Raw genomic sequence first — 15,823 nt, 5'->3', positions numbered from 1 at the left:
TCTAGGCACCCACTCCAGGATATGCTCCTCCATTATCTGTGAGAGGTTGAGGGACACATTTAGTTGGCTGGGCAAATCCAGGGGTTCCAGCATCACAAATGAGTCTGCAGGCTGTGGCTGCTGCTACTGCTCCTCCTCAGCGCTGACCTGTGTCTGGGCATCCATGAGGAAAGGTTTTTCGAAGACTGGTGGTGGGTGGCTGGTCCATGACCCTTGCTGTCTGGTCCCTGGGGCATCCTGGCTGGGACCGGTAGCTTGGTGGGTGAAAGCTGTGGAAACAAAACATAAGACGTAAGTACCAATGGGATTAAATACCCTTTTTTCTTTTGGCATCAGAGGTGCAGTTTGCTTCTTTGCATTGTGAGCATCTTATGCCAAATAATGTGTATACCCGTTTTGTGCCCTTTTAGAGGTGAGGTGAACTTACCGGCTGCGGCTCTTTTGGTGCCATCATATATGTCCGGTCCCAGCCTTTCGATTAGTGGATTCTCCATTTGGGCAATAGGACATGGAGCTCCTTCTCCCATCATCCTTCAGTGTTTGTTTTGGGCCGCCACCTTGGCTTTAAGCTGGGCCTTTACATCCCTGTACCGATGGGTGACCTGCTCCCTACTTCTTGCTATGTGCTGTGCTGAGTGATGGCTTGGGCTAGGTTTCTCCAGATCTGGGCCTTGGCTGCCTTTCATGTTTTTGCCGCCCAGTAGCCAACAGTATGGCATAGTTTTGCAGGACCCCTTCAATTACCATTTCGTTCTCCTTGATGCTGAACTTAATGGCACGAAGACCAATGTGTGCTGCCAGATGGGGGTGCTGCCAGATGGGCGTGCCACTTAAGAACATAAGAACGTAAGAAATTGCCATGCTGGGTCAGACCAAGGGTCCATCAAGCCCAGCATCGTTTCCAACAGAGGCCAAACCAGTCCACAAGAACCTGGCAAGTACCCAAACACCAAGAAGATCCTATACTACTGATGCCAGGAATAGCAAAGGCCATTCCCTAATACATGCTTATATATGTATTTGTATAATTTTTATATTTGCATTATTGTAAACCAATGTGATGGTCCCTGGTCCAAACAACGGTATTGAAAAACTTTATAAACAAATAAATAAATAGATAAAGTCAACTTTATTAATAGCAGTTAATGGACTTCTCCAAGAACTTATCCAAATCTTTTTTGAACCCAGCTACACTAACTGCACTAACCATATCCTCTGGCAACAAATTCCAGAGCTTAATTGTGCGTTGAGTGAAAAAGAATTTTCTCCAAATAGTCTTAAATGTACTACTTGATAATTTCATGGAGTGCCCCCTAGTCCTTCTATTATCCGAAAGTGTAAATAACCGATTCACATCTACTCGTTCAAGACCTCTCATGATTTTAAAGACCTCTATCATATCCCCCCTCAGCCGACGCTTCTCCAAGTTTAACAGCCCTAACCTCTTCAGCCTTTCCTCATAGGGGAGTTGCCCTTCTTTGTACCTTCTCCATCGCAACAATATATTTTTTGTGATGCGGCAACCAGAACTGTACACAGTATTCAAGGTGCGGTCTCACCATGAAAAGATACAGAGGAATTATGAAATTTTCTGTTTTGTTAACCATTCCCTTCCTAATAATTTCTTACATTCCGGAAGAGCAAGTAGAGAGATGGCCAATGCAACCCCAATATTTAAAAAGGGCTCCAATGGCACACATGATTTAGGAACTGCACAATGACCCACTCTTCATGTACAGGGAAATCACATTTCAAGAGAATTCTTCCACTGCAAAAGACTGTTTCGCCGCAAATCAATGATGACAGATCCCACAGCCATTATACATTTTAACACATAAGAACTGCACCAAAAGTCACTGTTGCACAAAATAGTCCAGAATTTGATTTCACACCTGAAGTCCCATATTACGGGACCACTTTTGTAACCTGCTGGTTCCACAGAGTCTGCAATCTGAGAGGATGCAACCCAGCTATCCTCCATCTCACTGATTCACCTGCACTTTTCATCCATGTGTGTTTCAACTAACAAATGGGGCACTTCAGTGAGTCCAACCGTCTTGATTATTTTCATAAACACACATAATACGACACCACAGCATCTCGCCATCAAGGGATGATAGTTTTCTTTTGATTAATCAAATCTTGTCATACAGTGCACCGTGAGGAGGTAAACTAATTTCAGTGTTATGCAGCATCAAACCCAAGCACTCTGCTCTAATTTGCTGAAGTTGACATTCACTGAACTAGTGCACACCTTTGATATTCACTGTAAGATGGTGCATTGCAACCTCCAGTTAACATTTCTGACTCTACTTAACCGACAAATGCTACCCTAAGTGATTTACAATAAAAACTTAAATTCAACAAGACAAATAAAATTAACACTAAATCATAAATTCAGAAGACTGACCAAAAGCCCCTTATTTATTGACTTACTAGTGGCAAAAGCAGAAACTAACTTCTTTCTAAAGGCAATAATTTGTCTCTTCCTTCAAGTAGAAAGGCATCAAGGAGGCCAAATTAAAAACAGTCTACAATGAAGTCTAGACTTTCTGACTTCTTCACATGCAGGCTTGAGAGATGAATAGTGCCCAATTGGGCACACACCAACAAAACTTACTTTTTCAAATAGGAAGACCCATTACCAGGGCTGGTGCTAAACTTTTGGTGCCCTGTACAAACAATTATTATATTGCTACCCCCACCCCCACCCCCACCCCACACCCACGCATTTTCATTTAGTCATGTCTTGGGCCCACCAAAAACAGCCCAGCAACCTAATCTTTAAAAAACTGTCACACCCCCCCCCCCCCCCCCCCCCACCTCTGGGTCTTCACCCTCTCCCCTGGAACCCATGACTAGTGCAAGAGTATTAAGTGTCCTAGGTGAACCTTATACCCTTGCATCCCACACCTACCCTCTCAACACACACAGTTAAAAATATGCATTCATAACAACAGATTTTACATGAAAAAGAATTTTCAAAGTACAGTCTTATGAGAAAGAAAACATATCACAACATGTATATTATATTTACATGCACTGCTATGGTGCCAACCAGAAAACCCTACAAAAAAAGGACACTTAGAACCCATATGGCATTAGAACTACTATAACATGTGTTGGATGTGGGCTTGACCCTCAGAAAGCTATCAGAAAATTACAATTAAAATATAATAAGCCTAAAACAGCACTAACTGCCAGCACTTAAAAAGTAAGAACCCTATCAATGAGAAGGCAGCACTGCAACTATTACACTAGGCCCTAAAACATCAATACACCTCCTATTAGGAGAACAGAACAAACCAAGCTGCTATAGACCCCTAAATGCTAGCAGAATACCTCTCCTTGGTCACACATGCAGAACACAGGCAGACCCTCACCGAATACAGGAAAAAGAAACCATAAAGTATAAATAGAAACATGCAGGCAAAAACTGAATTGGAAACCATAAGTCACTCTGTATGCAGTGCAACAATGGAAAAACAGAACCATCACCAATCCTCAGCCATTAAACAATAAAATCAAGAAATATAATAAATACATAAATCATAATAGTATAAACATACTAATAAAAAGAAGATCCAATAATTAAAAGCTCATATAAAATTTGCTTTAAATTGCCCAAATACCAATAAAATATGTCAAAACAGCAGATATCAAATAATATCCAAAAATTAAAACTAATAACTAATAAGGTTAAGGATTCATGCTCTCCATGCCTGGGAATTTTTTATTTCCAGTCACACTGGGATTGTCGTAGAATAGTGGGAGTCAGAGGCTCTCTCTTCCCTTCTATACATACACACACACACAAACATACAAACATATGTTCTCTCTCATGCACATGCTCCCTTTCACATACACACATGTTCCCTCTTATAAACACACACACACACACAAATCTCTCTCACACCTACATGCTCACACACATGCTCCCACTCTCACATACACATGCTCAGACACACACATGCATGCTCGAACACACACACATACAGCCTCTCTCTCACTCACCACAACTATGCTGACTAGAGGAAGTTACTGCAAGGAACCTGCAAAAGAGAGTACGCCAATGCTTCTTCTCCTACCTTTTGGAAGTGAAATCTTATAGCCAGTGCCAGCCACAGGCTCAGACTCAAGCACCGGGGTGGCTGCGCTTGTTCCCAGGCCCCTTCTTCACATCCCACCCCCCACTGAACCAGGAAGATCCACTGTGCCCCACCACGGAACTCACTTTGTGCCCAGAGTGACTGAGTGTGCCTCTTGCAGGCTCACGCGTCCCCCGCCATAGGAAAGTATCCATGACATCAGGTGGCAGGTTGGGAGCACTGGGCCAGATGGGAGCACGGGCGCCCTGCAGATCTTTTCGCTCAGCCACACGGCAGCTTGGGAGCACTGGGCGGCCCTGGAGCTCCTTCTGCTTGGGAACCACCTCTTCCGGTTCTTGACCTCCTGGTGGGGTTCACATTGCGGCTGACTGTGGCCCCCAGGTCACCGTCCCCTTCAGGCCACCGCCCTGTGCAAATGACGGCTTGCACAGTGGGTTGCACTGGCCCTGCCCATTACCCTGTATCACTCTAAAAACAAGTGACAAGATCTTGAATTAAATTATTTTTTTAACCAATCCATCTACTGTAGTAATTAGAGAGCTTAAAGCCCCCAGAGACTGCCCCAGGTGACGCTGGCTGCCACATTTCAAGCCACCTGAAGCTTACAATCTACCCAGGAGGCAGGACAAGCCAATGCAATATTATCGTGTAAAAAAACATGCAGCCAAACTGGGGGCATGTTTGTTTGAAAGCGTGGACATCCATCTCTCCTGGGCACTTGATGCAACAGGAAAATGAGCTGCCGTTCTCAAAGGGATGCACAATGGCCGACACTTAATTTATTCACGCCTTCACCACTTACTGCCGGCAGGGGTTCCAATTGGGCAAGACCTTGGGGTTGCTGCTTTTTTAATATCATGACGATACTAATAAGAGAAATCACGGAAAGCAGGATTTTTTGGGGGGTTTTTCTCTGAGCCCTTGAGCACAGTATGCTTTAACGCCAGCTCCTGGGCAGACATTAAATTTGCTGCATTAAAATGGGTGCCTTGGCCACGCGTTAATTTTTGGCATGGCGGGGTAATAGCTAATAGCCTCATCTACATGAAATTTACCTGTGATGAGCGCTATTAGCTATGTGCTCGATTGGACGCGCATTCTGGATGCGCTAATCCCTGTATTGCATTAGGGGTTACTGTAGCGCATCCAAAACGCGTGTCCAATAGAGTGTTACCCGGTGCACTAGCCTCAGCACAGTATATGTCATTGGCCTGTATATGTGAAAGCACAAATTCCTGGACCACTATCTTAACAAAAGCCATAAATAGCAAACCATATGAAGTTTAAAGAACAGAGCCTGAACCACATGCAAAACCTGCTTTTCTAATGAAATAGAGGAATCTAAATGGACGCCTATAAAGGTGAATTTTAAAACCAGCAAGCAGATGCACATGTGTGCAGGTGTGTTGGCCCACACCCAGAGACGCGGTCATGTTATAACATATACACTCCACAGTTACCCCAGACCCTTTACACTTCTCCCCGAAATAGCTTGTTTTGGGGATTTTTTTGGATTTACACACATAGCAGAAGTAAAGTTATAATGCTGGGGCCTTCGTCGCGTGCCAGATCGCATAAGTATTTTCGTGCAAATTTCTGGTTAAAGCCCTGAAACACCCATGCCTCACCCAGTCCACACCCACACACCACCCCTTTCTGGGCAGTTTCGAGATGTGCACGCAGTGGCATTTGTGCGTTATCCGGGCGGCTTTTATAATTCGCTTGGCATGTGGGAGCCCGACATATTCGCATATCCCCTACTTAACGCACGTGTCGGGCTTTTAAAATTCACTTTATAGATTTGACATCCTCCATTGCTGGAACCTTACTAGCCCCTATAGCAATTGTAGGCAAACAAGTAGGAGGAGCGCCCTCATCTCCCAGGGAAAAGATCTCCTTCTTCATTCAATACCAGATTATTTCACAATAACTAAGCAGATATTTCCTGGATAATCTCCTTGAGCTGGGATACAACTACCAATCTATCCCTTCCAAATGGGTAGATTATTTGAATATCATTTATGTAAATATATCCATCCAGCCCTAGGTCCCACACCACCTTTCCCCAGAGCTGTATAATTATGTAGAATAAAAGCAGAGGCAAGACTGACCCTTAGCAACACATCCATACCCCATTGTCAATGAATAAGAAACAGATCCTTTTACAAGCTACCCAGCTGGCTAGGAAGAAGGAAAGCCAATTCACAAACTGTCCATCAATCTCCAGTCCAATGTACCATTTTAACAAAATGACATGGCCCACCGGATCAAAGGCTGATGTCATGTCAAGCAAGATCTATAGAGCCTGTGCACCCCTATCACTTTGATGGAAAAGGTCATCAGTTAAGAAGGGTCCACATGAATTTACTGGCATAAGCTCCCTGGAGCTCACAAATGCTTGGCAAAGAACAGAGGCAACTTTCCATAGTCAAAATCAACACAAAAGGAACAGGGAGTAAAGATAGATGAGGATAAATAAACAAACAGGCATATATAGGTAAATAAAATAAATATATGTAAATAGAAATAAACAAGTAAAACTAAGCTAGAGCCCTACAATTTATTACCATATAAGCAACTTACACAATTGTGATATTAAAGGATCCATATAAATATTTCCTATAAACTTCAGGTAAGCATCTACATCATGCCCCTTACTTGACACAGGATTCGGGGCTAGATGAACCTTTTGGCCTGACCTAGTTTCAGGATTCTTATGTTATATTCCTACAACTTGACCTGACATGCTCAAGACTCTGAAAAACTAATAACTGAAGTGCAATGAAATCTCTTGCAGCACTGCCAGCTACACGGTAAGAAGAGATTTCTTTTAAGCTTTCTACTCTTCTTCATCTGGCTAATGCAGTGGCAGCTAAGAATGGTTGCACTTCGATCTGCTACCTTTAATGCTGTTTACAATTACTGTAAACAAACAATATTTGGGAACAGTTGCCTCCAGGGAGTGAACTGCCTCTCTTCCATTCCTCTCATCTCAGCTTCTGTCTCCATGTCTGTCTCTACCTCCTAGTCACCCCCTCCCCCCCCTCCACCTCTCATGCAATCAGCACAAATACATATATTGACATCAGCATTAGAACAACATAATGCACATTCCATTCTATATGAATTTGCACAAGCATACAAGCACTGAAATCTCTCCAATGCAGGCTCTATAAGAAATAAAAGAAAAACATTATACTGTAGCTCTTGATGGAATTGACAAGCTGTCTATTTATTTCTTATTTGAGATGACAGATACAACTGGTTAAGGCCCCAATTTAGAAAAGGTCTCTACCACGGGCACAGAAAGAAAGAAACCCTTTATGCAGCAGGCTTTCAGTGCTAGGCCATGAACCTGAAAAAATAGTTCACTTGCAGAGATGCTGCCATTACTAAAAGTGTGTATTGAACTGCGGCAACTAATAAGAGAAAAATAGCTTTATTCTGGTATATATTTAAGCATCTCAATGTATGATATTCTATATTTCAAACTGTAGTCAAACAATTCTAGGTCAGAATACTGGAGGAATATCTTGCTTTTCCATATACCAGAAATCCATACTTTTACTGGGTTTTATAGTAACCATCAGATATAATTCATGAACATGCAACAAACTGTGAATTTATAACTAATGTATCCCAGGGGTGACTGAAACAAATGAATCATGAAATCTAAAAGTCACCAGAATGTACTCGCTAAATTAAAGTCTTATTGAGGGCAACTTTCAAACAGCGCACAGAAATGCAAACTCTACGGGAACTTTCTACCCACAGGAGGAGGTACGATTGCGTACAGAGCTGCACCTGTTATTTTTCCAGTGAAATTTCATGTCGGCTTGCCACTGTGCGCAAAACCGCAGAAGTGATGACCCCGCCCCAATTCCATCCACAGGAACGCTGCCTCCTCTCCCTGCACATGAAGGTGTGCGTGTGCTGGCACAGGTAGAGAGGACAGACAATTTTCCAAGGGGCCCCTTTCCACACGTAACATATTGTTTACCCACCGAAATGCCTTTGCATATTGCCCTCATTATACACATTGGGGCCAATGCCATTAAAACGCGCCCCCAGGGCACCTCTCCTGGGGCCACCACGCAATATTCTAATTAGGGGGGGTGTCGCGCTTTCAAGGAGGCGCTAGGGTCGATTGCGCGCCCCTAGCGCCTCCTTGACAGCACGCGCCGGGGTGAGGCCAGCTGTCCGAGGCCGTCCACCGGTTAAGAAAATGGACGCTGAATGTTTCGGCGTCTCGTTTTCCTAACTGGCGCACAGCCACGGGGTTCGGAAAACAGATACTGGTTAACTGAGCGTCCGTTTCCCTAACCTGACCGCCGGAACTTTTTTTTTTTTTTAAATCTTGCGTTCCTTCTACTTAATATCGCAACGATACACGCGAAAAATGCCAACTGCGTGCACATCTCGGAGCTGCTCAAAAAAAGGGGTGGGGTGTGGGCGTGGTCTGGATGAGGCATGGGTGGTACATGGATGTTTCAGGGCTTTAACCAGAAATTTGCATGTGAATATTTATGCGATCCAGCACGCGCCGAAGGCCCCAGCCATATAGATTTACTTCTGCAATGGATGGTGTGTAATATCGCAACAGTATTAAGAAGGAGCTCGCACAGAAAAGCAGTATTTTCTGCTTTTTTTGTACAACTTTTTGAAGTGCCCAGAAATTAATGTCTGCTCTAGGCAGGCATTAATTTCTGAGTGCAAAAATGTGCGTATTGGACATACCTTTTTTTTTTTTTTTAAATTTCAGATGAATAACTAATAGCCTCATCAACATGCATTTGCATGTGATGAGCACTAATAGTTTCGCCACGCGTCAGATGTGCATTGTGAAGGCGCTAATCTCCTTATTGTATAAGGTGATTAGGTTGCGTCTACACAACCCTTGCCCAATTACAGGTAAAACAGTGCGCGCGGCTGAGAACACTGTATTGCACTGGTCCCTATTGTTCTCTCTCTCTCTATTTATATATCTGCATGTATCTACCTATATGTACATGTAGATTTATATATGTCTAAAGATACAGATAGATATAAAACCGTTCTCTTTTTATGGCTGGTTCTTGGCCTAAAATGGTCACACATAAATTACGCTCCTGAAATGAAGACTAAATTGTTTCCCCATGGGGGGGGGGGGGGACTCTCAAATCTTCGATGATGAAAAAATAATATCACTTTAGTGGCTGTTTCCAGAAAAGTTGCTTTTACTTTGAGATAGATGATAACCTTCAGAATATATATATATATGATTAGAGAGAGAGAAAAATATATAGATAGCTGTTCCATCACTTTTACACTGAGTGTCAATCAATCTCACTTTAAGTCTTATACATTTGACTAAAACTCAATAAGATTACTTTCCTGTACAGACCAAAATAGTTGGTAGCGATGCCCAGCAGTTTATCACTGCCTGGCTGCCATCCTAAACCAATTTTTATCACATCTATCCCATATCAGTGTGGTGACAGGTTGGGTGGGGACAGCATTCCGTAACTGGAATGTATTCACTGATCCCGTAATGAAGCAGTCTGGCATGCTAGCAGGTGTGGAGCAGTACTGAATCCTCATAGCGCCTCCCAAGTCCTTGGACATGTAAGAACCCAGAGAACTACTGCAGCTCTATCATTCCGTATCTCACCAGCAGGAGATCCAGCCAGGTCTGGATTGTTTCCATCACGCACACACTCCTTCACATAGGAGACTATTTTTTCCCAAGGCTGCCAAAAACACATACTCTGTCACCCTGAGCAAGTCTACTTACGCCCCATACAAGCAGAATACATTGAGATGAATCAAGATGGGTAGACTGGATTATACTACTCCCTGAGAATGATATATATATATATATATATATATATATATACATACATACAAAGAGAGAAAAAGCAAGAGAGTATAATGCACTGCATATAAATGAGCTGAAGGCAAAAAAAAAATGCCAACATAATCCAAATCTCTCATTTTTTCCAAGAATCTAGATATTGTAACTCTGTCGCGAAGTTAATGCCACTGTACATCAATCTCTTGCCCTTCTCTGCTGAAAAATAAAAATTGCTGCCATACCTTCAGTAATATTTTGGTTTTTAAACTCATTTGCTGCAGGGATTCAATTTTGTAATCCAACATTGCTAGAGAGGGACAGAAATCAAAAACTCTGAAACACTCTTTGGAAACCACAGATGTGGGAAGTTAAGGGTGGAACTAGAGAGACCAATCCTTGGCTTCAAGGGGAGGGCCAAAGTGAGGGTGGAACTTCCTGAGCCAATCACCTAGCAGAGGAGGAGGAGTTTACAAAGTATAAAAGAGACTCCCTAACCCAGCAGTTTCATTCTCCTGCCGGGGACTGAAGGAGAAGTAACATGCTACCGGCTACTTTAAAGGACTGGAACTTTGGTGATTCGACTTAGATGGAAGACGGACAGCTGGCGGGACTTCCAGGAAAGTGAGCCGGTAGATAAAGATGTTAACAACTATCTGGAAGTACCTACCTAAAAAGATATTGTTTTGAGAGACTGCCAGCGAGTGGTTGTATCTATTGGGGCTAAGTTAAATATCCCAGAGAAACAATGGGAGGTGGCAGTTAGGCCCTTGGGCCAGACTTTTGGACTTTATAAAAACACTAGCGGTACCCAGCCACGCGTTGCAGTGGCAGGCAGAGTCAGGTTCTTTACCCTCCCTCCCCCTTCCCCTTGCTCATTTACCTCAGTCACTCACCCCCCTTCCCTCCCCTGTCCCCACTCTAACTCTATCCTCTCACACTCACCTCTCCCCTCTTTCTCTCTCCCCTGACACCCACCTCCCCCCTCATTCTCCCTCCCCTCACTGTCACCTCCCCCCGCCTACTGCCTACCCTTCAGATCAGAAAACATTTGTCTTTCTATTTCTGTGGGAACCCCCCCACCCCCCAAAAAAAAACCCCCAATCCCAACCCTTTAAATCAAATAATAACCCCCCACCCTCCTGCCCCCTCCCAAGACCTGGGAAATTAAAATTGTTGGTGCTACATGTGGTCTGTCCCTGGGCATCTGTGCGCGTTATCTAGCCAAATAGGGGAGTGCCTAACCAAATTTGCACTTCCAAATTTGTTTTGTGGTCTGGGGAGGGCTATTTTGGTGCGTTCCCGAGATCGTGCAAGTTTAGTGTATGTATTTGTGTGTGAACCTCCCCCTTCCCCCAAAAAACAACCCTATGAGAAAAGTTCTCTTAAACTAACCACCCCACACTCTCCTGCCCCCCTCCCCCAGCCCTGCGAAAAACAGTAGCCCACCCCCTGCCCCCCCAGAGTTGCTGAATGAATGAAACCTGCCCCCCCCTCGTGACCCCTCCCCAAGATGTTCGCAATAAATTCATTACCACCCCCCACCCTCCAGACCCCCCGAGATCTGATAAAAATGTCAGTCGGTGGAGCGGACGTTCAGGAGCGGTCCGGGAGTGATGTATTGGCGTTGGTCCGTCGGCTGCGAGCACTGAAACGGGTTCCGATGGCCCTTTGCCCTTACTATGTTAGTGGGGTGGAACAATGGCAGCGGTAGGTCCTCTGACATAGTAAGGGCAAAGGTCCGCCGGCTGCCAGTCCTGAAAATGGTGCCGAGGGGCCCTCGCCCTTACTATGTCACATGGGCTACTGCCGCCATTGGTGTCCCCGAGTGGCATAGTAAGGGAAAGGGCTGTCGGCGCCATGTTGATTGCTAGCAGCCGATGGCCATAGTGCAGGAGATGTGTCCCGGACCGGTCCTGGCCCCCCACTGGAGCCTCTTGGACTTCTGTCAGGTTTTGTGTGTGTTGTGAGGGCCTGGGAAGTAAATAAATTTGGCATGTGTGTGGGGGGGTGTGAGGAGGGTGGTTTTGTGTGTGTTGGGAGGCTGTGGGAAGTAAACCAATTTGGCATGTGTGTGGGGGGTATGAGGAGGGTGGTGGGTGCATTTTATCTGTAAAGGAAATAGTTATCTTCCGGCGAAAAAAGTGCACGAATGTGTTAAAATGGAAGTGAAACCTGAACCTGGACTGGCGAAATGATTAGTGTAGCGTGTGTTAGTGTAAGGTGTAACAGATGGCGCTTACTTCCAGCAGATGTCGCTGTTTTCTCAAACATTTTAAAACCTATTTTACCTGTCACAGGTGTGACATATCTGTAATGTAAGTACAGAAGAACCTTCCTGTATGCGAAATGAAGGTTGTGTCCAAATATGAAAGCAATAGGTTCAGTGGTTTCTGAGATTAGCGATTTTGTCCAAACTATTTAACATTTTTATTTATATAGAGTTTAATTGTGAGTTTAGTGAAAAAGAACTTTCTCCGATTAGTTATAAATGTGCCACATGCTAACTTCATGGAGTGCCCCCTAGTCCTTCTATTATCTGAAAGAGTAAATATCCGATTCACATCTACCCGTTCTAGACCTCTCATGATTTTAAACACCTCTATCATATACCCCCTCAGCCGTCTCTTCTCCAAGCTGAAAAGTCCTAACCTCTTTAGTCTTTCCTCATAGGGGAGCTGTTCCATTCCCCTTATCATTTTGGTAGCCTTTCTCTGTACCTTCCCCATTGCAATTATATCTTTTTTGAGATGCGGCAACCAGAAATGTACACAGTATTCAAGGTGCGGTCTTACCATGGAGCGATGCAGAGGCATTATGACATTTTCCGTTTTATTAACCATTCCCTTCCTAATAATTCCTAACATTCTGTTTGCTTTTTTGACTGCTGCAGCTCACTGAGCCGACCATTTTAAAGTATTATCCATCCACTATGATGCCTAGATTTTTTCCTGGGTTGTAGCTCCTAATATGGAACCTAACATCGTGTAACTACAGCAAGGGTTATTTTTCCCTATATGCAACAGCTTGCACTTGTCCACATTAAATTTCATCTGCCTTTTGGATGCCCAATCTTCCAGTCTTGCAAGGTCCTCCTGTAATGTATCACAATCCGATTGTGATTTAACTACTCTGAATAATTTTGTATCATCCGCAAATTTGATAACCTCTCTCGTCTTATTCCTTTCCAGATCATTTATATACCTATTGAAAAGCACCGGTCCAAGTACAGATCGCTGAGGCACTCCACTGTTTACACTTTTCCACTGAGAAAATTGTCCATTTAATCCTACTCTGTTTCCTGTCTTTTAACCAGTTTGTAATCCATAAGGACATCACCTCCTATCCCATGAATTTTTAGTTTTCTTAGAAGTCTCTCATGAGGAATTTTGCCAAACTCCTTCTGAAAATCCATATACACTACATCTACCGGTTCACCTTTATCCACATGTTTATTAACCCCTTCAAAAAAATGAAGCAGATTTGTTAGGCAAGACTCCCCTTGGGTAAATCCATGTTGACTGTGTTCCATTAAACTATGTCTTTCTATATGCTCTACAATTTTGATCTTGAGAATAGTTTCCACTATTTTTCCCCAGCACTGAAATCAGGCTCACTGGTCTATAGTTACCCGGATCACCCCTGACTGGGTAGTGGGTGGATGGAGAATGAGAAAGGACTTGTGATGGGTGAGGACGTGATGGGAGAGAGGACCCTGAATTTGGTGACGAGGAGGAATCCTTAGATATAATGGAGGAAGAAGGGGATGAAGATTGGAAGAAAGAGAGAACAGGAAAAAAAAGGAGGAGGAAAGTGGAAACAGAGGAATCAGGAAGAAAACAGGGAAGGCAACAAAAGGAGGAGGAAGAGAAGGAAGAATAAAATCAAGGGAAGAAAACAGACTGAAGGAAGAGAAAATATCTTGAAATCCACTGTGAAGGAAAGACACAAAGGAAAGCAAACATCAGTGGGAGAGAACAAATAAACGGAACAGAGAGAAGACCAAAGAATGAGAAAAGAGACACAATGAGACAGTAAAGTAAGTCGAAAACACCAAAGGCTTGAAACATTTGATGCCTGATACAGAATATTTATAACCCATCAGTGTAAAATATCTCCGAACCTAGCTCAAAATCTCTGACCTGAACGTGTCTCCACTTAGAATTTACAGGCTGGGAATAGTTGCATTTTGTTGGCTAATTAGACTTTGGTGAATAATTAATTCTCTTGTATACACGATATACCTGTTAACTCTGAGGCATTTGTATTGGAAACAAAAATATTTTCTGGTAACAAAACTTAAAGAATGTGCTTAGGGATATATTTTGATAGTAGACTGCTAAACCTTTTCATGGAAATAGTCCTAAATGAACTGCTTCTTCATATAACATTACAGGGAACAAGGGTCCCAGATTCACCCATCTTGTCTTGCTCTCCCTCCTTCCAGCTGGCAGGAGAGCAGCACTTTTTACCTATGTTCACATTCTCTGCCAGTTTCAATCTGATGTCTGAATGCATGGATTCCGGTAATCTCTCAGGACCCTCTGGTCCCATTCAGATGTCAGACTGAAGCCAGCAGAATGAAAAGCAGACAAGTAAAAGGAGTGCTATCATTCTGTCGATGAAGAGGGTGTGGATGGGGTTTAAGGACCATGCAAAATTTGGTTTACAGTTCAAGGACTGAGCATACTTGAAAGTGTGCCACAAAATAAAAAATGATTGAGAAGCACTCTTGTGAAAAACAAGAAGCTTATGGAACAAAACTTCCATGGTGCACATCACCATTACTCTTTCTAATATAATCCCTAACTTTAACCGTACTGTACTTTATCAAAGGTTACTTACCTGGTTGCCTATAGCAAGCATGTTGATAAAATCTGCTGTCATTTGGTAGTGCTCCAAGGCCATGAAGAGGGTATTCAACACAATGCAAATAGTGATGGCTAGATCAATAAATGGATCCATTACAACAAACTTGACTTTATTCTTGATTTCTTTCCACAGTGAACAGCAGTCCCAAATACAATAAACCTGTGCAAAGCGAATCCAGCATGGGTGGCATCGTTGATGAGATTCTTCCAGTTCTAAAAGAAAAAGCATAGCACCTATTACAACACATTATTGTTCTAATATTTTCTCTCTTCTCCTTAAAACTTCTTTCCTTACTCCTTTTCTGTCTCTTACTCCATCATTAATAAGGCCATTTATCAAAATGCGATAAGGCGTGTTTGCATGCGTTAAGGGCTTATCGCATGCGAAAAGCCCTGTTAACACATGTAATAGCACCATATTGTATGGTGCGATACAAATCCGAAAAAGAGGAGGGGTATAGGGTGGGTTTACCATTTTGTGAAGCCCTATTGCATGGCTTTAACTACACCTTTTTCAGTAGTGAAATGCCTGTTTTAGAACTAAAGAGAGAAGGAGAGGAAGAGGGAGAGGGAGCCTAGCCATAATATCCTAACCCTAGATAGGTATTTATATCTCTATGGGAGGCCCACCTAGTAACTCGAGGCGAGGTTTAGGTATTAGTGTAGGGGTTAGGGGCCACTTTGACATTCAAAGTGAGACGTACGAACAGAACAGTGCTCTCTTGTGAAGATTTGATGACCCTCGGAGTGAGGAAACTCACTCAAAGATGATATTTGTGCAATATTCTGTTAACCTAGCTTGATGTACTCTCTACCTGGGTAACATCAAGCTAGGTTGAGAGAACATTGCACAAATATCATCTTTGAGTGAGTTTCCTCACTCCGAGGGTCATCAAATCTTCACAAGAGAGCACTGTTCTGTTCGTACGTCTCACTTTGAATGTCAAAGTGGCCCCTAACCCCTACACTAACACCTAAACCTCACCTCGAGTTACTAGGTGGGCCTCCCATAG

The 15,823-nt window shown here is 43.3% G+C and overlaps 1 protein-coding gene and 1 long non-coding RNA gene across 14 annotated transcripts in view; one reads left to right on the top strand and one right to left on the bottom strand.

Moving 5' to 3' along the window:
* Positions 1-15,823, bottom strand: part of LOC115084076 (sodium channel protein type 5 subunit alpha-like) — a 1,049,386-nt gene that overhangs the window by 575,589 nt on the left and 457,974 nt on the right. For all 13 annotated transcript variants that reach the window (XM_029588401.1, XM_029588411.1, XM_029588408.1 and 10 more), the window contains exon 14: positions 14,785-15,023. In XM_029588401.1, coding sequence (XP_029444261.1) covers positions 14,785-15,023 — 239 coding nt within the window. The remainder of the gene's footprint in view (positions 1-14,784; positions 15,024-15,823) is intronic.
* Positions 10,460-15,078, top strand: LOC115084078. Its single transcript, XR_003854465.1, has 3 exons — positions 10,460-10,571; positions 13,539-13,978; positions 14,944-15,078. It is a non-coding gene; the product is annotated as an uncharacterized LOC115084078 (long non-coding RNA).

This window comes from Rhinatrema bivittatum, chromosome 2, assembly GCF_901001135.1.
Source record: "Rhinatrema bivittatum chromosome 2, aRhiBiv1.1, whole genome shotgun sequence".
NCBI classification, from domain to species: domain Eukaryota; kingdom Metazoa; phylum Chordata; class Amphibia; order Gymnophiona; family Rhinatrematidae; genus Rhinatrema; species Rhinatrema bivittatum.
The sequence above is the reverse complement of the archived record's forward strand: the minus strand, read 5'-3'. Positions and strand labels throughout refer to the sequence as shown.